Source organism: Leopardus geoffroyi, chromosome C1, assembly GCF_018350155.1.
Source record: "Leopardus geoffroyi isolate Oge1 chromosome C1, O.geoffroyi_Oge1_pat1.0, whole genome shotgun sequence".
In the NCBI taxonomy this organism is placed as follows: Eukaryota; Metazoa; Chordata; class Mammalia; order Carnivora; family Felidae; genus Leopardus; species Leopardus geoffroyi.
The window spans coordinates 211,117,844-211,141,044 of NC_059328.1; the positions used below are offsets into that span (position 1 = coordinate 211,117,844).

The following is a 23,201-nucleotide window of genomic DNA, read 5'->3' on the forward strand; positions in this document are numbered from 1 at the left end:
AGGAACTCTTCATCTTTTGGCCTTTCTATTGGATTCTACCAAGACCCCCTGACAAAAAACTCGCTTGTCCGATTACATAGTCTGATGATTTATGTATGGATTAAAGCAGCCTTTTTCACAGCACTTTGGGGCACTGGGGTTTCAGCAGAGTGAGTTCAAGATTCAAGATCGCCACCAAAGAATGAGACGGTGTGTGTGTGTGTGTGTGTGTGTGTGAGAGAGAGAGAGAGAGAGAGACAGAGACAGAGACAGAGAGACAGAAAGACAGAGATAGAGATAGAAGAACCAGGTTAGTTCTTACATGTTTTATACATTGGGTCAGAAGTAAGCTTTGATTCTATAAAGTAATTCTAAAAACTGTGAAATCAGTGTTATCTTTTATAATGTAGTGGTGAATGGGTGTAGAGAGCAGTGTGTGATCCAACAGGAACTGAGAGAGAAACAGCAGCAACTTGAGACAATATGTCTGAGGGGGAGGAGGGCTGGAAAGTGGAGGGAAGGAGCTGACAAAGAGCACACAGTGCTCTCAGCATATCTGAGCAGAAGTTGGACATCAGCAGCTGATGAGAAACGCTCAGACCAGATGGGGAGAGAGTTAGTGCAGACTTTGGGTTGACAACCAGCCTTGAGTGTTAGGAAGCTCGAGGTGGGTGGGTGGGTATTCTCCAGAACAGTCTGTTCCTGAAGCATGGAGCATGGACAGAAAGGACCTGACTCCTTTAGTATCAGAGACCACAGAAATACTTATGTGGGTGGCCTGAGAGCGAAGGAGAGATACAGGGCATTAATGTTAGTTTGGATAAAATATAAATCCAATGACTGTGCCAAGCACATAGAATTTGCTTTAAGGTACGTATTTGGGTCTTAAGACCCAATGAGGGTCTTGAACAATGAGCTTGCAGTATAACCGGTGACCCCGTTGGGTGAAGCATTTTGATGAGTTGCTATGAAAGACAGGGGTCAATGGTAAAGGAAAAGATTTAGTTCCATGGTCAAAGGTTATGCGGGCCAACCTACTCTTATCTATCTGGTGTTGATAGTAACCCTGCTCTGCGGTGTACACGGAAAGCCTCTTGTTTGAAAGGGACTGAGGTCTCACCATATTTCTTCTGAAAACTGTCTTCCTTCACCAAAGAGCTGACAATTGGGATATTAGCAGCATTATTTTCCCAAGGAGACACTAAATTCTCAGAAACTCATCTAGCCATGTGGTTCATTGGATTTATACCTTTTCATTTTTCTTCTTTTAAATTCAATGTTATCCTTGTCAGTAGATCTAATAGAATTTTTCCGTTTCCTGCATCTCATACATTTTTAATTTCCATTTGGTAGGAGTTTTCTAAACTAAAAAATTTACCATATTCATTGTGCTAGTTTAAAAACTGATTGTAATCCCAAACATAAATTTATACTTTCAACGTAAACCATTTTAAATTAAATGCATAATCTTATATTATTGAAAAATTAGACCTTAAAATTGTTATCCACCGAAACAAACGTAAGATTGTTTGTTGTTTCAAAAACGAAGTAAATTTCTGAGTAGATGCAGACCTACGTATTAATGTCTTGTCTTAATTCAGTGTCCCATACAGTGTGTTTGAATTTGTTTTCAAAATCTACCTTTGTTTTAAATTTTAGTGACAAAATTGCCACTGGATCCTTTGATAAGACTTGTAAGCTATGGAGTGTAGACACGGGAAAATGTTACCATACCTTTAGAGGTCATACAGCAGAAATAGTGAGTATATTTATTTTGTTATATTTTTTATGTTGTTGTTTTCCTTCTTCTTCTTTTTCTTCTTCTTCTTCTTCTTCTTCTTCTTCTTCTTCTTCTTCTTTTTCTTCTTCTTCTTGTTCTTCTTCTTCTTTTTCTTCTTCTTCGCTTTTCTCTTTCTCTCTTTTTTAATAGACTTTATTTTTTACAGGAGTTTTATATTCACAACAAGACTGAGTGGAAGGTACAGAGATTTCCCATATATTCCCTCCCGTCCCCCCAAAACCAAGCATGTCCCTTTATGAACATCCCCCACCAAAATGGTACCTTTGTTACAATTGATGGACCTATGTCAACACATCATTGCTTTTTGTTTTTAGGAGTCCATTATATAAAAGTGGTGGTTCTACCTTCATGATTAATTTTATAATTCTATCCAGTATTTTTAGTTTACATTTATTTCATATGGTGACATTTATGTAAATTACAAGCTATTCGAGTGTTTATATATTAAAGATGTCGTTCAATAACCTGCATCCTGCATTGACCAATTAGATGTGTAATATGGTAAACATTTAAGTGCAATATCCAACCTGACTTCTTCTTTTTCATTGACTTGCTTTTGAAGGATTGACTTGATGGGGGTTGATAAAATTATTAACATAGCTTTTAAAGTACCTTTTTTTAATATATATATATTATATCACGGGAAATATTTAGGCTGATTGTTTCCCGGATAGCGTTAGAATTCAAATTTGAATAAATAATTTGATACTCTAAATAGCTTTCGCTATTGGGAGGCCTTGACCTTGGCCAATTCTGTGTTACAGCTTATAACAATTAGTGAGATAATTGGCACCCTATGGAACAAATGATAGCTTTTAAAAATAAACAAGCTGCTTATTTTAGGAGTAAAATTTATTTATATTTATCCTTCAAACTCATGGTGTACTCATCCAATAAGGGCTCATGCTATGTTTAATACTTTGCTAGACACTGGGGGATAATGCAGTGAAAAACTATAATCGACTCGTTAATTGTGCTCAGTGTGCACAAAGCGCTGTCCTAAGCCCTTCACATATATTAGCTTAGTTGCATCTCATAACAACCCTAAGGGCTAGATATTTCCCCCTTTTACAGTCCAAGATGCTGAGGCATAGAGTACGTAATTTACCCAAAGTTATAAAAAAGACATAATCCTCATTCTCACACTCCCTTGGAACTTGAAAAAGTTTTTTTTTTATATATGGTTCCTAGGAAAATATTGATTTTTTCATAGTCAACAACATTAATCCAATAAATATTTACTAAATATTGGCGGCGTGTCGAGCCCTGGCCTACGTGTCTGGCATGCCAAATAGAATCACACATAGATCTTGTCCTGCAGGGATTTTGTACTTTAGTAGAGGGAGTAGAGGCGCCAATAAATAAGTTCAAAGATGCTTTGTGGGTGTGCTAGAAGTTTGTGGGGAGTTTAGTGTGGTCACAGAGGGGAGCATCCAGTAGGGGGGTGCTGAGGAGAGACTTTGCTGGTGTACTCAGGACGAGGAAGCAGCACGCCCAGAGGAGGTGTGCAACGGTGGTGGGTGCGTTTGAACTCGGGTGACTCTGTGTGGCCAGAGCAGCGCTTCCCAGCCTCACCCTGGGGTGATATACACAGAATATGCCAACGTGGCCATGCAACGCATGGAGGGGATCTGCCTTCTGCCCATGGGCAGGGGTGCTGGCTGAGGACCCCTTGTGCTGCCCAGATGCCTGGATTCAAGGCACCTTATCTTGGCACCTGCAACCCATTCAGAGCCTAAGGAATTAGGGCTTCATCCTGTGGATGGTGCTGTGCTGTTGGGACTCTTAAGCTGGGGGATCGCGTGGTCACTTTGAGTCTTTGGGAAGATCATTCTTTTGGCAGTGTGCAGCGTGATCGGAGGTAGGGGCCGGTCGGGCATCTTGTTTCCAAGCAGAGATGACGGAGGCGTAGGTGGTGGAGGAGTAGGACTGGGTCAGCAAGTAGATGTGAGGCCTGAAGGAAAAAAGGGCCCCTAGAGAGATTCCCTGATTTCAGACAATGGCAGTACCATTCACCAATTCTCTATAGAGAAGGAAAAGCAGCTCTGTGTTCATATGACTCACGTGTCTTAGACTGATTGGTCCAAGCTGCCCACGTGGTGTCCATCGAAGGCCCCTTGGGCCTGAATTGAGTGGCAAAGTCTGGGCAGGAGACACGGATATGTGGGTGAGTCAGTGGTGTTAGGGTGGCAGTGGGGACCACTGAGGAAGTGAAATTTCTGAAAGGAAAAGGGTCAGTATGGGGAGAAGTGTGATGGCATCTTGAGCAGACGGAGAAGAGACGAACCCTCCAAAAGATACAAAAAACAGATAGGAAGCAAAAGAAGAAAAGCAGAGCAGGGTCATGGCTGTCAAGAGGGAAGAAAATATGGAGAAGAAAGGGGTCAACACTGCAGATGTCAAGGAGGTTAAGTGGGATGACCGACAGAGCCATTGGATCGGCCCTTTAACCAAAGTGGTTCCAGCAGAGTTGAAGAGTGGGGGATGGGCAGTCAGGGATTTGGTGGTGAAAGGGAAAAAGTAGTCGAAAAGGGGGCACATAGAGTCAAGGGGGGGTTTGTTTTTATGTGGGAAAAGCCCAAGCATGTTTCTAGGCCACTAGGAGGGATCTAGTCCACAAGGAGAGAAAAAAATCAGTGGGCACGTGGCTCCTAGGTATGTGGGCAAGAGGGTGTCTCAGAAGGGCAAAGGGATCCCTCTGCACCTGAGACGGACGGAAGGGAGGAGAGGCCCAGGTGAGGAAGTCCCCCCCCTCCCCCATAGATGAGTTTTCTCAGGGAAATAGTAGGAGGCCAGGCTATCTGTGGAGGAGGGGTGAAACAGACCGGGGACAAGGGTGGGGAAAGGGACAATGTACTGAGGCAGAGGCACGTTCACGTCGGGAAGGGTGCTGAGCACACAGCTGAGGACAGAAGGCACGAACGAGCAACGCCATAACCTGCTGTGCAGTTTTCTGAAGCTGAGTGGTGACGGAGGGCAAGTGAGCGAACGCAATGGCAGTTGCTACAGTTGGTGGGAGTCTTACGGGTGGTGCAGTGGAAAGACAGGGAGTGAAGGTATTGAGGATACTGGCAGGAGCCATGTTCTCAAGACGTCAGCTGAGTGGGGGATGAGGGGCCGGGAAAAGGTCTGAATGAGATGGAAAATGTCCTGGGGATGGCTTGGTGAGGAAGGAAGCGGAAGTCCTGGGAAATTGTAACTCGGGATTGGTGTATTGGTAGTGAATTTTCTAGAGGAAGTGATGTCAAAGTCCAGGGTGTGGCCATGGGAGTGATTATGAAAGGGAGTGCAGGGTCACGGGTTCTGGGGTACTGGACTGGTGCCTCACAGGAAGGCCGCGTAGGACTTGGACTTGAGACTAAAATCCAGTAGCCAAAGTCCTTGGTGAGTGAGGGGGAGGATTGAAAGGACTGTGAAGTTAACACCCAGGAAGCCGGAAGCCAGAAAACACGAATCTCATCTCGAAGGAGATGGGTTTGCTTTTGTTCGTGTTCTGTGGTCTGGAAGCGGGGAGGGGCGCCAGTGCCCCTGAAATCCTGAGCCGGTGCCGTGGGAGAGCAGGAAGCTTCTTCCCAAGAGGAGAGTGCTTCGGGATCGAACCGGCACAAGGCAGGCCACCCGGATCTGATGTTTCACTTCGTGGTTTACAAAGAATTAGGCTGAATCCAAGGTGGTTGCGTCCCGGCGTAAAACTCTTCTCTCTCTCAAATCTCTTCCACTTCCTGTAATTCAGGTGTGTTTGTCATTCAATCCTCAAAGCACCCTGGTGGCCACTGGCAGCATGGACACAACAGCCAAACTGTGGGACATTCAGAACGGAGAGGAAGCGCTCACTTTGACGGTACGTTCAAAATGCCGACAGCCTCCGGAGCCTTGCATTTTCATTCGCCGCCCTTTAGCACCGGCCTATCATTTGAGTTTGTTTCTATTTTTGTGTTTATTGCAAACTGACCTCTTGGGCTTTCAGACTCTGCAGTGAAAAGAGTGTCCCGGTTGGTTTGCTGGCTCTTCCAAAAGGCTTCGATGGGAGAGCGGGGGAAGCCACGCGGGCTCTTTCCTGTGACTGGCTTTAGTCTGTAAACCATACCAACTGTGACTTAAAGCCACCGCCGTCTTCCTGGCTTAAAGCCAAGTAGGAGGAGGCTGGCACTTTCTGGAAGGGGCGGAAGTGGAGAACTTGCCAGAAGATTCCTTAAACGGATGACTGCTCGCTCCGTCCTCCACCACCCCCCACCCCCCAGTCTTAGAAGCCTTCTGTGTTACAAAGTCTGAAATGACAAGGGGCCAGCGGAAGGAGGAGCAAGGCCACAGGGCACCGCCCATAGCCCCGGTGCTGCCTGTCCCCACAGGGGCCTCTGCCCACTGCCACCAGGCGTCCAGCACTTCCCTGCCACCTCTGCTTCTCCCCACTGCAGCCCACACCCCCGTACAAAAATAGGGTGATTCTCTGTGCTGATCAGTGGGAACTGGTAGCTGGAAAACCCAAGTCTTATCCTTCCAAATTATAAATGGACATTAAACACAGGGCCCCTCTCCTAGGAGAGCTTTTTCCAAGAAAGTTACAAAATGGCCCGGAGAGAGAAAAAGCACCCTTTTTAACTAACGCCGAGGGATGCAGAGTGCCAGCCTTAATTAGCGTAAGCATCCTCTTTGGATCTTCGTTCTCATCCTGTCCGAGGGCGGCTGCCTCTGCATTACCTCCTCTTTCAGACACATGCCTGACAGTCCTCGAAGGACGCATCTGTCCCTGAACACCTACACCTGCCTGCCGCCAGAGAACACGTTCGTTTCGTGTGTTCGGAATTGCCATGTTCAGCCGCATTTAGTTTTTTGCCATTCGGGATCAACCAGAAATTTGATTTGTAAATGAACCTTTCCGCTACTTAAAAAAGTAATATATGTTAATTTGCTACAAGAATTAGAGAAACAAGGGAGACACTGCCGAGTAGAATCTGCTGCAGAGAAGGGCTTCTTCGGATTGTCTCAGGACGTCTGATGCATCAACCGTAGACAGGGACCAGGTGAAAGTCAGGCCAAAGGCCAGATATTTATTAACCTATTTGATGTTAAGTCATCATAAGAATAGCCTTTAATTTTTTTTTCAGTGTTTATTTCTGAGAGATGAAGAGAGAGAGAATGAGTGAGGGAGGGGTAGAAGAAGGGAGACACAGAATCCCAAGCAGGCTCCAGGCTCCGAGCTGTCAGCACAGAACCTGATGTGGGGCTCAGACTCGTGAACTGCGAGATCACGACCTGAGTTGAAGTCAGACACTTAACCGACTGAGCCACCCTGGTGCCACAAGAATATCCCTTTTTTTAAGTTATTAACTTTATTTCACAAACTTGCCTATTGTTAACCCATAAAGCACACAGCCCTTTTATTTTTTTTATAATCATTTTAAGTTTATTTTTTGAGAGAGAGAGTGTGTGTGTGTGTGTGTGTGTGTGCATGTGTGTGTGTGTGCAAGAGAGCTTGAAGGAGAGGTAGAGAGGGAGGGAGACAGAGAATCCCAAGCAGGCTCCGCACTGTCAGTGCAGAGCCCAACACGGGGCTCGATTTCACAAACCGTGAGATCATGACCTGAGCTGAGATCAAGAGTCAGATGCCTAACCCACTGAGCCACGCAGGCTCCCTGCATACAGCTCTTTTAAAAGTGTTTTTAAGACGATGTGAAAAAAGCCCTCTGATTTCCCAAATCATGTTCTCGCCCTGTCTATTCAAACAGAAACAAAAATTAAAAAACAAACAAACAGCTGTACTATGTAAAATTGACTTGATTTAAGTGTGTAAGTCAACTTTTAGAAGAATTTAGTCAAGTGCCACTTTCCCCAAACTCTAGTTTTCAAACATTTCCCTGGAAAGAAACCTGTGCCCATTTGCAGTCTCTCCCTATTGCCACCCCCAGTCAACCACTAATCTTTTTTCCCCCTATAGAGTTTTGCCTTTTCTAGCATTTTCTTATCAACTAGAATATTGTGCATTTGTAGGGAGTGTTTTTCCACAGGTGTGCGTGACGGTATCCACTCTCTTTCTAGGGACATTCGGCTGAAATCATCTCTTTGTCCTTTAACACCTCGGGAGACAGAATCATCACAGGGTCTTTTGATCATACAGTTGCAGTGTGGGAAGCTGAAACTGGAAGGTATTCTCTGTCTTTAGGAATATTAAAATCTGTGGGGCGCCTGGGTGGCTCCGTCGGTTAAGCGTACAACTTCGGCTCAGGTCACGATCTCATGGTTCGTGGGTTCGAGCCCCACATCAGGCTCTGAGCTGTCAGAGCCTGGAGCCTGCTTCGGATTCTGCCTCCCTCTCTGCCCTACCCCTGCTCATGCTCTCTCTCTCTCTCAAAAATAAAATAAGAAAACATTAAAAAAATTTAAAACCTAAATCAGAGGGTTAAGAAGACAATCTTTGCTGTTCATTAGTTTAATCTTATATCTATTAAGTGTGCTTTGGATTCTATAGGAGTAGGACACACCACAAGTAAATTAATTCATTATTTAATGGTATTTCTGATCCATAAAACATGTGTATTTTCTTAGAATTCTGAGCAAATAATGCCACACAGCAACATACAAGGAGAATGTTAACAGTAGCCTGGGTGTATGGCTGTTACTTATTCTGTATACTATGTAATCACATTTCAGTGGCTTGTCATTACGGTAGGCATGGATATCAGGAGTAAATAAAATCATGGCTAATTTCCCCTACTTAATTTAGCCCACGAACTTCAATTTCCTTCCTAATTATTTTTGGTTCTAGTTGCTAAGATGTTAACTAAATTAGACTATTTGTTCTATAAAGCCCTACCTTGGACCTGTCTGCATCTTGGTAAGGGGGCTAATTGTCAGGGGTAGCAATCAAGATGAGGAAGGGCCCTTCAGATGCTTGAGGGGAAGTTTCTGAACTACCAGGGGGTCCGCTCATCTGGTGTAAGAGTGCTTCCAGAATTTCAGACGATCTTTATTATTTTTTACCCATGGCTTTCTGAGGTCTTGTCTTAAGTAATGTTGCCATCTTTGAGTGCTTAACGTTTTGGTATATTTCTGCTGAAATGAAATGAGTAGCCTAGTTGACTCTTTTTGAGCTATAGTAAAGCCATCATTGTTTGGTCATCAAAGATGTTATTTTGTAAAAACCAAAGTTTAGATTCTTACACCCACAGGGGGCTAGACATCATTATTTGGGCACATATCCTGACGTGTGGCATCGTTCACCAGCATGCATCCTTTCCATTCTGCAGGAAGGTGTATACCCTAGTTGGGCATTGTGCTGAGATTAGCAGTGCTTTATTCAACTGGGATTGCTCTCTGATATTAACCGGCTCTATGGACAAAACCTGCATGGTGAGCTCAAGAAACACCTTTGCTTTACAGTTCTTGTGTGCATGCTTTTACTGTGTCAGACATTCCCTGCAACATTAACAAATTTCAAAGGTACTGTAAAATTAAGATACTAATTTATAAATGATAGTTGGCATTAAACATTTTTTTAAATGTTTTATTTATTTTTGAGACAGAGAGAGACAGAGCAGGAGCAGGGGAGGGGCAGAGAGAGGGAGACACAGAATCCGAAGCAGGCTCCAGGCTGTGAGCTGTCAGCACAGAGCCTGACGCGGGGCTTGAACTCACAAACCGTGAGATCATGACCTGAGCTGAAGTCAGACAGACGCTTAACTGACTGAGCCACCCAGGCGCCCCCTTTTTAAAAAAAATTTTTAAATGTTTTATTTATTTTTGAGACAGAGAGGATAGTTGGCATTTTTAAATGTTGTTTCTGATCTCCCGAGTTTAAAGAAACTATGTAGTAAAACAATGTTAATTGAATCAGATCAAACAATGTTAATTATTACAAGATCTTTAAAAAAAAATAAAAGGCATGTTATTTTTCTTTATTCTCTCTGTTCATTTGTTGAACTTTGATTAGAGGCAGTCTCATTGAGGCTCAGCACAACATCTCCCTGCCTTTAACTTTCTTTTGCTAAGAGCTTATGCTCTGGAATTATTATTTGATTACACATCCAATGTATTATAACCTTAGTGTACTTTTCATGTGCTGGCGTTACAGTTTCAGATCAAGCTCCTTATCATTTGATGACCTTCTTATGAAAAGAGGACACTTCCTCTCCAGTCAGCGAAACAGGCACTTTGAGATTTTTCCTACTATCGTGGCAGATTTGTACTACCCATCCTAAATGTCTGTCTCTGATCTTCTCGTCCAAAGTGTGCCTTGTTAGTTGGTTGGCTGTGGTCTTTTGTCATGAATCCAGGTAGAATTAACAGAACATGTGAAAATGATACACATGATCTTGGCCCAGTTATTTAGCCAGCCATACGCATGTCATCAGGACTACTACTTGCTGTTTTTGCACTTCAGACAGGAAGTTATCATAGTCGTCTCTCTTTTTTTTTTTTTACTTGTAGCTGTGGGACGCTGCAAATGGAAAATATGTGGCAACATTAACAGGCCATGATGATGAAATACTAGACAGCTGTTTTGATTACACTGGAAAACTTATTGCTACTGCTTCAGCCGATGGTAGGTCATCGGTTCATACATTTAATTTATGGGGGGGGGGATTTATGCTTTGTTTGAGAAACATGTATAATTCTGCACTATAGGTCATCTACCTGATGACCAGCTGTGGTACAAACCACATGTGCCTCATCTCTGTGATGTTGGTATCTATGTCCATATGGTATTCTTGGTAACCATGTCACGATATCTGCGTCACCTCCTTGGCAACCACGTCTGGTGTTATACTCGGTCTTCACACCTCCTTGATGACTATAGATGGTGGTATATCCTGGATCATCTCCCTGATCCTGCATTATGCAACACTGTGTTGACCTCATCAACTTGACCACCATCCACAGAGCTATAATAAGTCTATATTATCTCCTGTATCCACACGTGCTGCTCCATTATGTATAGCACACCTTTGTGACGAACACACATGATGCTGTGCTATACGTCATCTTCTCCCTTACCATTGATGAGTCTACACTATATCTGCATCATCTTATTGGTAACCGTGGACTGGTGGTAAACTGTGCATGCCTCAACTCGTTGAAGACCACATATGATGCTACAATACATCTCTGTCATCTTCCTGTTGACCGTGCATATTATTATGTCCATCTCATCCCTCCAGGACACAAGTTACAGGGTACGTCTACTCCAGCCCTGGGTCACCAAGTAAGACCCTACATTATACCATCATCCCCTCCTGATGGCCGTAAATGATTACACACCATACTCACATTTTCTTAAAAACCATGCACGATATTCCATTTCACTGCATCATCTCCTTGATTGCTGCCTAGGAGGTATCCTCTCCTTGATAACCATGTATGGTTACCATGAACTCACCTTGCTGACAAATAAATATGATCTTACACCATGTCTTTGACATGTCACTGAAAGCTGCATATCATGCTATGTGACATCTGTCCCCCCTCATTGACAAGCATCGGTATTACAACATTATGAATGCACTCTGTCTTGGGTGGTAATTTATTATACTAAACAACAGGTCACCCTCATAACTATGTATTCCTGACAAGCATGTAAGAGACTCCACGACTTCCGCATCATTTGCTGGCAACCCTGTCATTATGTCCACATCACGTCCTTGACAGCTGCATGCGATGACACATCTGCACCATCTCCTTGGCCAGCATACATGACGCTATACTAAGTCTATGTCATCTCATGACATCACACAACCATGTGTGATGCTCTTCTTTGAGTCATCACTCTGATAATAAAGTATGATGCTACACTATGTCATCTTCCTGAAGACTGCAGGTAATGCTACTCCACACCTGTGTTATCCAGCTGATGACCACGTATGCAGCTGCACCTCGTGTGCATAATTCTTTTAATAGCCACCTACGATGCTACATTGTGTCCGCACCGTAGACCCGAGGATTACGTTTTAAGTTACACCATGACTTTGTTATCATTTAAAGACCACACTGGACGCTGCACTCTTATCTGCCTCATCTCCTTGGCAAGCTGGTGTGGTGCTATCCAAAGTCTACCTAATCTCCTGGGTAACCATATGCAATGCTATTCCATGAGAGACCTCACCTTGGTAGCCAAGTGTGATGCTGAACTGTCATCTCCCTGGAGACCAAATGTGATGCTACACTGTGTCTATATCATCCACCTGATGACCATGAAGGGAGCCACATAAGTCCACATTATCCCTCTAATGACCATGTATGATGCTATCTTGTGTCTATATCATATACCCGACCGCTATGTTTTAATTTACAGTCCTTGTCATTCTCTTTAAAATCTTGTATGATACTACACTATACCTTCATCTAATCACTTACAACCATGTATGATCCTCTGCCATATCTTCACCACTTCCTAGAAATTTATGTGCGACGCCGTAAACACGTCTTCAAGGTCCGCTATGTCTGCTTCACCTCATTTACAAAACTACATGATTCCACATCATGTCTGGATTGTGTTTTTGAAATCTGCTCCTCAGGCTATACCTTTTGTGTCATCTTGAGTGCTACGTGTGATGCCCTAGTGCCTGTCATCTCAATGGTAGGCTCGTATAACGTTAATCTGTGTCAACAATTAATAACGTTATGTGATGCTTAAGTGCTTGCTACCCTCCATTAATGATGGTACACTCTGATTGCATCATCTCCCTGGCAACCATATATAATGCTACACTGTGTGTCATACCCTGATAATTACCTCATCTCCCTGACAATCAAGTAAGGTGTTGTGCTATTTCTGTGTTATCTCCTAAAACACATGTATGATGTTATACTATGTCTGTCTCATGTTCTTCCTAGCAACATATAAAGCTATATCATTTTCTTGATAATCATGTATAATGTCTATACTAGGAGAGATTCCTTGATGACCATGCATGATGCTACATGATATATGCACCATATCCTAGAAAACCATGCTACATTATGTGAAACCCCCTGTACAAGTATGTGTCATGCTCTACGATTACTACATCACCCCTTTAACAACCCTGCACCATGCGACTAAACTATTTCTGTATTATGTCTGTGATAATCATGTATGACGCCACACTATGTCTGTGTCGTTTGGAAAACAGGATATGGTGATGCATTATTTCTGTGTTACTTTTCTGTCTATTATTTGTGATGTTGAAATATATGTGTCTTGTATTCCTGATCAACACCTGTGACATTACAATATGTCTGTGGCGAGCCTATTATATCCACATATGACACAAGTTGTGTCTATATCGTCCCTCTGATGACCACATACAACACTGCACTGTGTGTCCTCTCCCTGATAATGTACGACACCACACCACATTTGCATCATTTCCCTGACAGCCAGGGTGATGCTACACCATTTCTGGTCCTCTCCTTGACGACCACGTACAAAGCCATGCTGTGTCTCATCATGTCTCGGCCAGCGAATGAAGCTATAGACTCTGTTTGCATATTTCTTAACAGTCATTTGTGATGCTCTATTATAAGGAATCTCCTGACAATCACATATGGTGCCGTGAGATATCTGTGTCATCTTGCCCACTGCGCGCGACCCTGCACTGTCTGTGGCCAGCCCACGTGATGGCATCCTGTAACTGCATTACCTCTATGATAACTGTATTTGTTTGCCAGGGTTGCCATAACAGAGTACCACAGACTGAGTGGCTTAAAAGACAGACATTTCTCTTCTCACAATTCTGGAAGCTACAGGTTCAAGATCAAGGTGCTGACAGCGTTGGTTTCTTCTGAGGCCTGCGGATGGCAGTTTTCTCCCTGTGTCTTCACATGGTCTTCCCTTTGCACATGTCTGTGTCCTAATCTCTTTTTCTTACAAGGGCACCGGCTATATTGGCTTAGGGCACACTCTAAGGACCTCATGTTAATCTCATTTCTTCTTTAAAGACCCAATCTTGGGGCACCTGGGTGTCTCAGTTGGTTAAACGTCCGACTTCGGCTAAGGTCACGATCTCGCAGTTGGTGGGTTTGAGCCCCGAGTCAGGCTCTGTGTTGACAGTTCAGAGCCTGGAGCCTGCTTCGGATTCTGTGTGTCCCTCTCTCTCTCCCCCTCCCCGGCTCGTACTTTGTCTGTCTCTCTCTTAAAAATAAACAAACATTTAAAAATTAAAAAGAAATAAAATAAAAAGACCCAATCTCCAAGTAAGTCAACTTCTGAGGCACAGTGGGTTGGAAATTCAACATATGAGTTTTGTGGGGACTGCAGTTTGGCCCAATAACAGCATGTGTGACATACAGCATGTCTGTGTCTTCTGCCTGAAGACTTCTCTTCTTGCAAATCACACAGTATGACATGCCTGTATCGTGTCTTTGCTAATCATGCTACACTCTGTCTGTATCACCTTTTAACCTACTGTATACGATGCTACATCGTGACTTCCCCACCTCCCGAGAGCCATGGATGATGCTATACCAGGGATAAACTCCCTGAAGACGGTGAATGACGCTTCTTGACGTCTGCATCATATCCTTGACAAAAACATGAGATGCCACACTCTGGATCATATCTTAAGTATGTGTCATGGTGTGCGATTACTCCAGAATGTTTCAATACATACATAATGCTCTGCCATTATTCAGGTCTTTGACAACCTCGTAAGGGTATATGCTGTATATCCTATACTGTGTTTATATCATCTCCTTGATAACCATGGGGAGCACTATGCTATTTTGCATCATCTCCTAGACAGCTAAGTGTGATGCTAAGTGTGACAGTGTGTGTCATGTCCATGATGACCACCATGTATGATGCTCCAATATATCTTGCCACCTGTTGATGACCCCATATGTTGCTACACTGTGTGTTTTAATCTCTTTGGACAAGCATACATCATGCTATACTATGTCTGCCTCGTCTCTGTGATGGCCACATAGGACACTATGTCTGTGTCATGCTCCCATGAATGCATATCATGCTGTGCTATGATTGTGTCATCACCATGTCAACAAGCATAAGCCTCCACTGTGTCTAAGGCATCTCTTTGATATTCACATATGATGTTTTATCATGTCCAATTCCTTCGTGACTCCAGGGGACTGTACATCATGTCCATGTAAACTTCTTAACAGCCATTTCAGGAATTCTAGCAAAGATGGAAGGCTTTTGGGGGGGGGGCGTGATTTGTTCTTAGTTTTCCTGCATTTGCTCCTTGTGGCTAACATACTGTTAAGCAGTCGCGTGTCTTTTGTGTTATAATGACTTGTAGAGTTTTGCCAGTGATTCATTTTAATTACACAGTCTTTATTCCACCTGTGTCTCCTTTTTAAAAATTACGTTTGCATGCTTATTCTCTTACTCACTAAGACTTTTCAAAGGTGATCCTTTGATCATACATAAAGTTCTTTCTATGCTCTGGAATTATAAACACCCTGAATTTGAGAGTTCTGCTTTTTCAAAGCACTTACTTTTTCATCTTATCACAGAGCTTGGCTTTTTAAAAATCATCCCTTAACTGTAATTAATCTACCCTTTTCATTTTAAATATCATTCTCACTTATACAAAAAAATCCATTCGACACAAGTAGAGAGGGTACCTACTTTGTGCCAGGAATCGTTTTAGGAGCATGGGATAGATCAATGAGCAGAAGAGAGAGGAATCCCTTCCCTCATGGAGCTGTACTGTGGAGGGGGAGACAAGGAAGAATACCATACATATGTTTTACATAGAATGTGAGGATATAGAGAATGTTAGATTATAAAGAATGTTAAATTATAGAGAATGGCAGATTAGGAAGCATGTTAGGACTTTGTCAGCACTAAGGGGGCAGAAACAAGCCAGGTCTGGAGATCAGGATGCTGAGGGATGGGTAAGAATGAACTGCACGTTCAATTCTTCTCCTTTTGTTTTCTCTACCATCTGTTAAGCCCCCCTAGCAGTGATTCTATTCTTTCCCTGTTCAACAAGACGTTGCTTCAAAAAAAAAAAAAAAAATCTTCTTCTTCTCTTTTGGTGTGTCTTGTGAGCCTCTTCCCATTGTGTACCTTCTAAGAAGTCTTGATGCTTAGGATATCTTGTTTACTTAATCTCTGGTTCTTGCCCCACACCCCCTTCTTAAAATTGGATCCATTCAACTGGGTTAGTTACCTGGGTTAGTTACACAGCTACATCTGTGTGTATATATCACCTTTTTCTTCCTCACTGGAATCGTTCTCAAGACTGAATTATTTTTTGGTGTCCTATTCATATTTCTGTCTTTTTAAAATCATAGTTTCAGACTATATTATTTCTGTCTTGCCTGGGTTTAAAATGCTTCTGAGAAATCTCGAGAATGACTCTATGTAGAATATTCACTTTTGTTGCATTAACACCTTCTTAAAACACGTTGGTCACTTGAAGGTTTTTGGAATGTCCAAGTAGCAAGTTTTATATTTTTAGTCATATTGATTGTACAATAGCACTTTTCATCTACTCCTTCCTGAAGTTGACATTGTCAGAAGGGCAAGTACAAAATTTACTAAGATATTTTGTTCTTCTCTGAATGAAAATTAAGTAACCAAAATTCGTTATCTTTGCTAATTTTGCCTCTATCTAATGTTTTTTTTTAATTTTTTTTAATGTTTATTTATTTTTGAGACAGAGAGAGACAGAGCATGAACGGGGGAGGGTTAGAGAGAGGGAGACACAGAATCTGAAACAGGCTCCAGGCTCTGAGCTGTCAGCACAGAGCCCGACGCGGGGCTCGAACTCACGGACCGTGAGATCATGACCTGAGCCAAAGTCGGCCGCTTAACCAACTGAGCCACCCAGGCGCCGCTCTATCTAATGTTTTAATTGCACTAATTTTGCCTCTGTGTAAAGTTATAATTGCAGTAAGAGAGCAGCCTTCACCTGGCTAGATAAATTTTAACTTTTTTCTGATAATTTTACTACTGCTGTTTTTCTCCTTCTACACTTGTTTAACTCCTCCACTCCTTAATTCTAAAGAAATGTATATACCTCTCCCTCCTCCCTCCCCACTTCCTTCCTTCCTTCCTTCCTTTCTTCCTTCCTTCCTTCCTTCCACCCACCCATCTATCCATCCATCCACCCACCTATCCTGTATCCACTTAATGGGTGTCTACTGGGAGCTTGGCACTTCTGGGCACTGGAGAACATCTGGGAACAAACCATTCTACTAGCTCTTTCTGTAGAAAGGCATCCCTAATGCCTATTCTTTGCCCAGCAAGTAGTGGCTGTTGTTCCTTTTCAAGAAGGCCTCCTGAACCTTCTGTGCCCTGACACGCTTTTTGGTGTGTGGTGCTGGTCTGGTGGCTTATTTCATCCCCAACTTCTCAAAACTTGTTTTGATTCTCCCCTTTCTCTTTAAGATCTTCTTTCTGGATTCCTTCCCCGCCTTTTCGACCTTGGAACCCATTGTTTCTTCTAGTAAGCTCAGGGCTATAGACGCACCCTCTTCCCCCTCTTCTCCCGCGGTGGCACCAGCTTGCACGGACAGTTTCAGGTGATGGCCCTCGCCGCAGGAAGGGAGACAAACACACAGAGCCTGTATGTCAGAAGGATAGATATTTACATAATTCAAAGCACATGGTTCAAAGTTCTGTATTGCACATGAATTCATATGTATCTCCACTCTTTCAAAAAGGAACGGCAAGGGTTTTCAGTGCAGCCACAAGGAAATGCATTGCCAGATTGGAAGGCCACGAAGGTGAAATTTCCAAGGTGAGTTGCATTCTCATCTGGAGCAGTTTCTTTAGTTAAAAAGAATCGAATGCATAGTGGTCTGTTGGCACTAGGGTTTGCCCAATTATCCTACTCTTTCTAGAAATCATAAAAATGATATTTTTAAGTGTGACCTCAAACTCAGCGTAATAAATGATTCCTAAAATATTTAAGACAGTTTAAGACAGTATTTTTTCTCAGCCATCAGCAAAAGATCGAGTTAGCAGAAGATACTTATTAAAGCCATTTAAGAAACTTGTGAAGTACTTTTCTCGGTCTTGACTGACACACAAATGTATATTATGCAGAATAACATGTTGTTCAGCAAGTATCAAGTGTGCTGTGAATTCAATGCAATTGAGAAAGTGTGTCCGGGAAATAATTAATACTTCACAGTTTAAATTTTTTTAAATGTTTATTTATTTTTGAGCGAGAGAGAGCATGAGGTGGGGAGGGGCAGAGAGAGAGGGAAACACAGAATCCGAAGCAGGCTCCAGGCTCTGAGCTGTCAGCAGAGAGCCCGACGCGGGGCTCGAACCCGTAGACTGCGAGATCATGACCTGAGCCAAAGTCAGATGCTTAACTGACTGAGCCACCCAGGTGCCCCAATACTTAGTAGAGTTTAAAATGACCTATTTTGAAACTTCAGAGCTGTAGCTTAGGATTTTGTATAAGCTTCACCCATACGTGATTCACAGAGCAGAGACTTCCAATCAGTGACCTGAAGTTTAGCCATGTCCTGTGACAATTTTGGAAAGATCTGGACATGGGGACCCTCCACTCCCACCCAGTTCAGCCCAGTTCTTTGGTCTTGTACCTGAGATCAGATTTGCTCCTTCCTTTTAAAGTATCATTTTGATGGCTTCAGGTCCTGGAAGGCTGCCCCCAGACCCTGGAACTGTCCCTGTGGTGCTCCCCACCAACCCACACCCCCCTCCCCCCATACCTGCTGCTGGTGGCCCGGAGCTCAGGAGCTCCTGTCTTTCAGGGTTGGTCTCTAAGGCCACGCAGAGCACATCTTCTCCATAGGCTGGGAGGATGGGCAGGAAGGGAGAGAGGGAAGTGTGGATGTGGGAGGCAGCCTGGGAAGAGAGCCCAGACTGTGTTTCTGAGTGGCTGGTCTAATAACTCGACATGCATGATGTGTCCTACTCAACAAGTGCACATGTTTTTGTGTATGTGTGAATATGAAGAGTTCTCAAACTCTGTATTATTGCATTTTAGGCTTATATATTTTAAGAGAGAGAGAAAGAGAGAGAGCACAAACGGGGGAGGAACAGAGAGAGGGGAAGAGAGAGAGAGAGAGAGAGAGAGAGAGAGAAAGAGAATCCCAAGTAGGCTCCACATTGTCAGCATGTAGCCCCATGTGGGCTCAAACTTACAAACAGTGAGATCATGACCTGAGCCGTAATCAAGAGTCCAATGCTTAACCAACTGAGCCACCCAGGAGCCCCTCAGCAAATGCTTTTTGATAGCTTCCACTGTGCTAGGCGTTGTACTGGGGACATAAGGACAAAAAAAAAAGGCCATGGCCTTGAGCCTTTCCCTCATCAAATTTTTAGTCCTAGAGGATGTGACCCAAATCATTGTGTTATGATGATTTAGAGAGGCTTAGAAGCATGGTGCCCAAAGGAATAGTGAACTGACCATTTCCTTTGACAGCTGCTCAGATACGTTTGACAACACTTGGCACATAGGAGGCACTAAGCACAGGTTTATGCAATGTGCTTTGCTTTGAGTGGCAGTAGAATGAAAGTCCCTGCTTATAGGCACGACATTCACTCATTCTGTGGCCAGGTTGAAGGAGGATCTGTACGCTTTTGCTTACAGAAAGTTGGGTTACGGGGATGACATGGGGGGTTGGATTTGAAGGAGCCTGACTTGTGTCCTCATCCACACCAGGGCTCTCTTGGTTTGCCTGGAAAGACTTTGGAAAGAGGCTAGGTGGGGAATACTCAAATTAGAAGAGAGCTTCGGTCTTTATCCTTAGAGTTGTTGTGTGTGGTGGTGGTGGTGCGGGGTGTAGCCAGTTAATTTCTTCTGTCTAGAAGAATTATTATGTATTAATAATAATCATGTATTAATCCCCGCAATATTTTTTCCCGTCAGGAAGGAACTATTCTATGTAAGAATAAATGCCAGGCCTAGGAAGATGACAGGTGCTTAGTAATGTCCTGTTTTTGCTGGTGAAAAATATGTCGGGAATCATATTACACAAACCTGTGATCCTTTTTCCTTTCTGTCTTGTAGATTTCTTTCAACCCCCAAGGGAATCGTCTTCTAACGGGCAGCGCTGATAAAACAGCGAGAATCTGGGATGCTCAGACTGGTCAGTGCCTCCAGGTTCTTGAGGGGCACACTGATGAGATCTTTTCATGTGCTTTCAACTATAAAGGCAACATAATCATTACAGGTATGGGAAAGAGAAACACTGTTTTTCCATTTGATGGCATCGTTTGAGGGGAGGGCAGAGAGGATAAGCAGAGGGGATGCCCGGGGTGGCTCCATTCTCGTCTTGGCCAATTCTGAGATGCTGTGAATTTCGCTCCTGTGAGTAGGACACAGACTTGCCCAATTTGTGACTGACAGGAATCATTAAAAAAATTTTTTTTTCGCTCCCCAAATGCCCGAGCTGCTCAAAGGCTCCACGACTCGACACACTGAGTGTATTGATGATTGTCAACGACCCAGAAGATGTTAATTTGTAAAAAGAGAGAGTTAGTGAATAAAATAAAGGAAAAATAACTTTGTGCAACTTGTTTCGTTAGGTAGCAAGGATAATACCTGTAGGATATGGCGTTGACAGAAGAGAGCCGGCTGATGAGCGGATTTGCTAGCGATGGAGGTGAAGGTAGAGCTTCGCAGTTGTCAAGGAAGCTACTTTCACGTTTCACATCTTCTCTTTTTCCGCAAGTCAACTATATGCTGTCGTTAGCTTCACAGATATGGCCGTTAAAACTAATAAACTGATATCACGTCTTCATAGTATTTGATGGAAATGGTAGGAGAGACCACAATGTGTGGCCAATGTCACTGGTGATTGCATCTTTGTTTCTATTTTTAGTAGCATCATGATAGTGATAAAGGAAATCAGAGTGATTTCACAGTGTGTCTCAGATTCTCCTTTGAAAGCTCTTATAAAATCTGTTGAATAAAGGTTTTGGAAGCAGTTGTGAGTGAATTATCCATCTACATGTATGATGTATGTGTCTCTTGTGATGAGAACTTTTAAGATCTACTGTCTTAGCAACAGTACTAAGTAACTTAGCAGTTAGTGTTTTCATTTTCTTCAGGAAATACCCAGAAGTCGAATTACTGAATCATATGGTTCTATTTTTAATTTTTTGAGGAAAGTCCATCCTGCATCGTGGCTGCACCAGTTTGCAGTCCCACGTTTTTAGGAGGACATGTATGTATGTTTGGAAATTGACTAGAAGTTTTATTACTTATTTTGTGATTTTACTTTGTGCAGCTAGGAATGAGAGGCAAAATTGGAATGGAAACTTAATCTTCCCTCATATTCAAAAGTGTATCTATGCCTCCTCCCCCCAGAAAAGAAGTTGCCAACCTACACTGATAAAATTAAGGTCGCATATAAGGAAGGCAAAATGGATATCACTTAATAGAAAATACGAATTGAGTTCATAGTGGATGTAAAATATATGGGCAGGTTTTTCTTCAAAAAAAATGTTAAACAGGATAGACATTCAGACGAATGAATTAAAAAATCTGGATGGAAAGCAACTGGGATACCAGGAAAATTCATCCAACACCAACCTGATTACTGCTGAAATAGTGAAAGCTATTTTTTTTTAAAAGGTTTTTCTATGTAAACATGCCTTAATGCATATTAAAAGTTACTGTTAAAGCACAAGTTAGAACCACTGATGCTTGAATCCGGAGCAGGAGAACACATGAGAGTCTCATGGAGTCATTTTCTTAATAATAACAAGAGTGGTCAGTGTGGCTGAGGGTGACGCCCGCCAGACACTGCCCACCCACCTCAGACATCATCCCTGCAACCCTCCAGCCAACCGTTTCCGAGAAGGTGACGGTCCTGATCTGAAAATGAGGAAGGTGAGTCACACTCAAGTTAGATAATCTACCAAAGACATCGCGTCCATTATACTCCGTGCTTAAATGAACACTTATGGGAGAAGAGTATCAGACGTATCTGTGGGAAGGTTTGGGCTGAGAATTACCCCTCAGATCATCTATGGATGTCCAGAACCCAAGAAGAAAAATAAAACAAAAGCAGAACAACATAAACAAAAACTTCAGCTGCTGGAAGCAGGACCTTCAGAGATGGTGGAGCCAAGGAGAGCTCGGATTAGAAAAACCTGGGCCAAAACTTAGCTACTTCTTATGAACCCAGGAAGAAGAAGCTGCCATTGGCTCTTCCTCTGACTCTGATGGCTTTAGGGAAAGTCGCAATACTGTTTTGTTATGTCATTCAATAGAGAGAGCCATTGTATAGTCATGGAGATCATTCTACATCTCACTGACCTATTTAGCTGTAGGAAGCCCTTGGTCAGAAAAGGCTCCTCTAATTTTTATGTGTTGAGTCAGTCTTTCTTCATAGAATATTTACTAAGGTTTCCAGTAGTATTTTTTATTATCAAAGTATAGTTGGCATACAATGTGGTGTTACTTTGAGATGAACAACATAGCGATTCCACAATTCTATACATTCCTCAGTGCTCACCTCCAGAAGTGTCGTCACTGGCTGTCACCACATGTTACTACAATCGTATTTACTATATTCCTTACGCTGTCCTTTTCATCTCTGTGACTTATTTTATAACTGGAAGTTTTACTTCTTCCAGCAGTATTTTTAAAACTACTTAAAAAAAAATGTTTGGACACTGAAGATCATAAGAGAAGTGATAATATACTCACTTAATTTTCATCTGGAGTGTTGTAGAGAGGAAGTGAAGTGTGTGTGGAGTCTGGAGTCAAATTGCCTGGATGTATGTTCTTCCTCTTTTTTAATGTTTATTTATTTTGAGGGGGGAGGGGCAGAGAGAGAGGGGAGAGACAGAATCCCAAGCAGGCTCCACACTCAGTGTGGAGCCGGATGCAGGGCTCAATCTCACAACCATGAGATCATGACCTGAGCCAAAGTCAAGAGTTGGACACTCAACCAACCGAGCCACCCAGGCGCCCCTGCCTGGACATACATACTCTGATTTCCACTTTGAATTGTTGGACCATTACCCCCACCACGCTGCCTCAGTTTCCTCAGTTAGACAATGGTGATAATAATCATTCTTGTTTTGAGGATTGGGAATATCTGGCAAGCATGATGAATATTTTCTATTATTCTTATAAACAGCGACTTAGCAGTCACCTTAAAAAAACTATCTTTGATACATGAGCACATTTCTCAGGAAAGAACATAACATTATTTACTCAGAAGTGATAGTTGAAATATAACTCACTTTAATGTATTATAGGTATCCTGGGGAGAAATAGAACTCAAATTTTTATCAGTTAAAATTTAAGAGCCCTGGGATCATTGTCCTTTTAAGATTTCTCTCTTGGACAGAAGCGCTGAGATGTGAGGTGATCATCAGTATAAATGATTAATGTCTAACCCATCTTCATATATTCAGATTTAATATAGGATTTTAGGAAAGTGAATCATTCTCATAAAAATGAAACCTCTTTTCTAACAACTCCTGTCTAAAACTGCGGTAGCTCATGCTTTAGCATAATGCCTGATTTAGAGACAA

At 42.7% G+C, this 23,201-nt stretch overlaps 1 protein-coding gene and 1 long non-coding RNA gene across 4 annotated transcripts in view; one reads left to right on the forward strand and one right to left on the reverse strand.

The window, feature by feature from the left end:
- DAW1 (dynein assembly factor with WD repeats 1) overlaps nucleotides 1-23,201 on the forward strand; it is a 65,294-nt gene that overhangs the window by 27,493 nt on the left and 14,600 nt on the right. For 2 of the 3 annotated variants that reach the window (XM_045481569.1, XM_045481571.1), the window contains exons 6-13: nucleotides 1,639-1,738; nucleotides 5,514-5,621; nucleotides 7,817-7,923; nucleotides 9,025-9,127; nucleotides 10,205-10,319; nucleotides 17,390-17,466; nucleotides 19,717-19,879; nucleotides 20,235-20,454. In XM_045481569.1, the coding sequence (XP_045337525.1) occupies nucleotides 1,639-1,738; nucleotides 5,514-5,621; nucleotides 7,817-7,923; nucleotides 9,025-9,127; nucleotides 10,205-10,319; nucleotides 17,390-17,466; nucleotides 19,717-19,879; nucleotides 20,235-20,269 (808 nt within the window). In that variant the 3' untranslated portion in view covers nucleotides 20,270-20,454. Of the gene's footprint in view, nucleotides 1-1,638; nucleotides 1,739-5,513; nucleotides 5,622-7,816; nucleotides 7,924-9,024; nucleotides 9,128-10,204; nucleotides 10,320-17,389; nucleotides 17,467-19,716; nucleotides 19,880-20,234; nucleotides 20,455-23,201 lie in introns of those variants that run through there. The other variant, XM_045481570.1, reaches the window with a different exon arrangement.
- On the reverse strand, nucleotides 9,502-11,306 carry LOC123599581. The gene is made up of 2 exons (XR_006713211.1): nucleotides 11,045-11,306; nucleotides 9,502-10,214 (listed from the first exon to the last, which is right to left on the reverse strand). It is a non-coding gene; the product is annotated as an uncharacterized LOC123599581 (long non-coding RNA).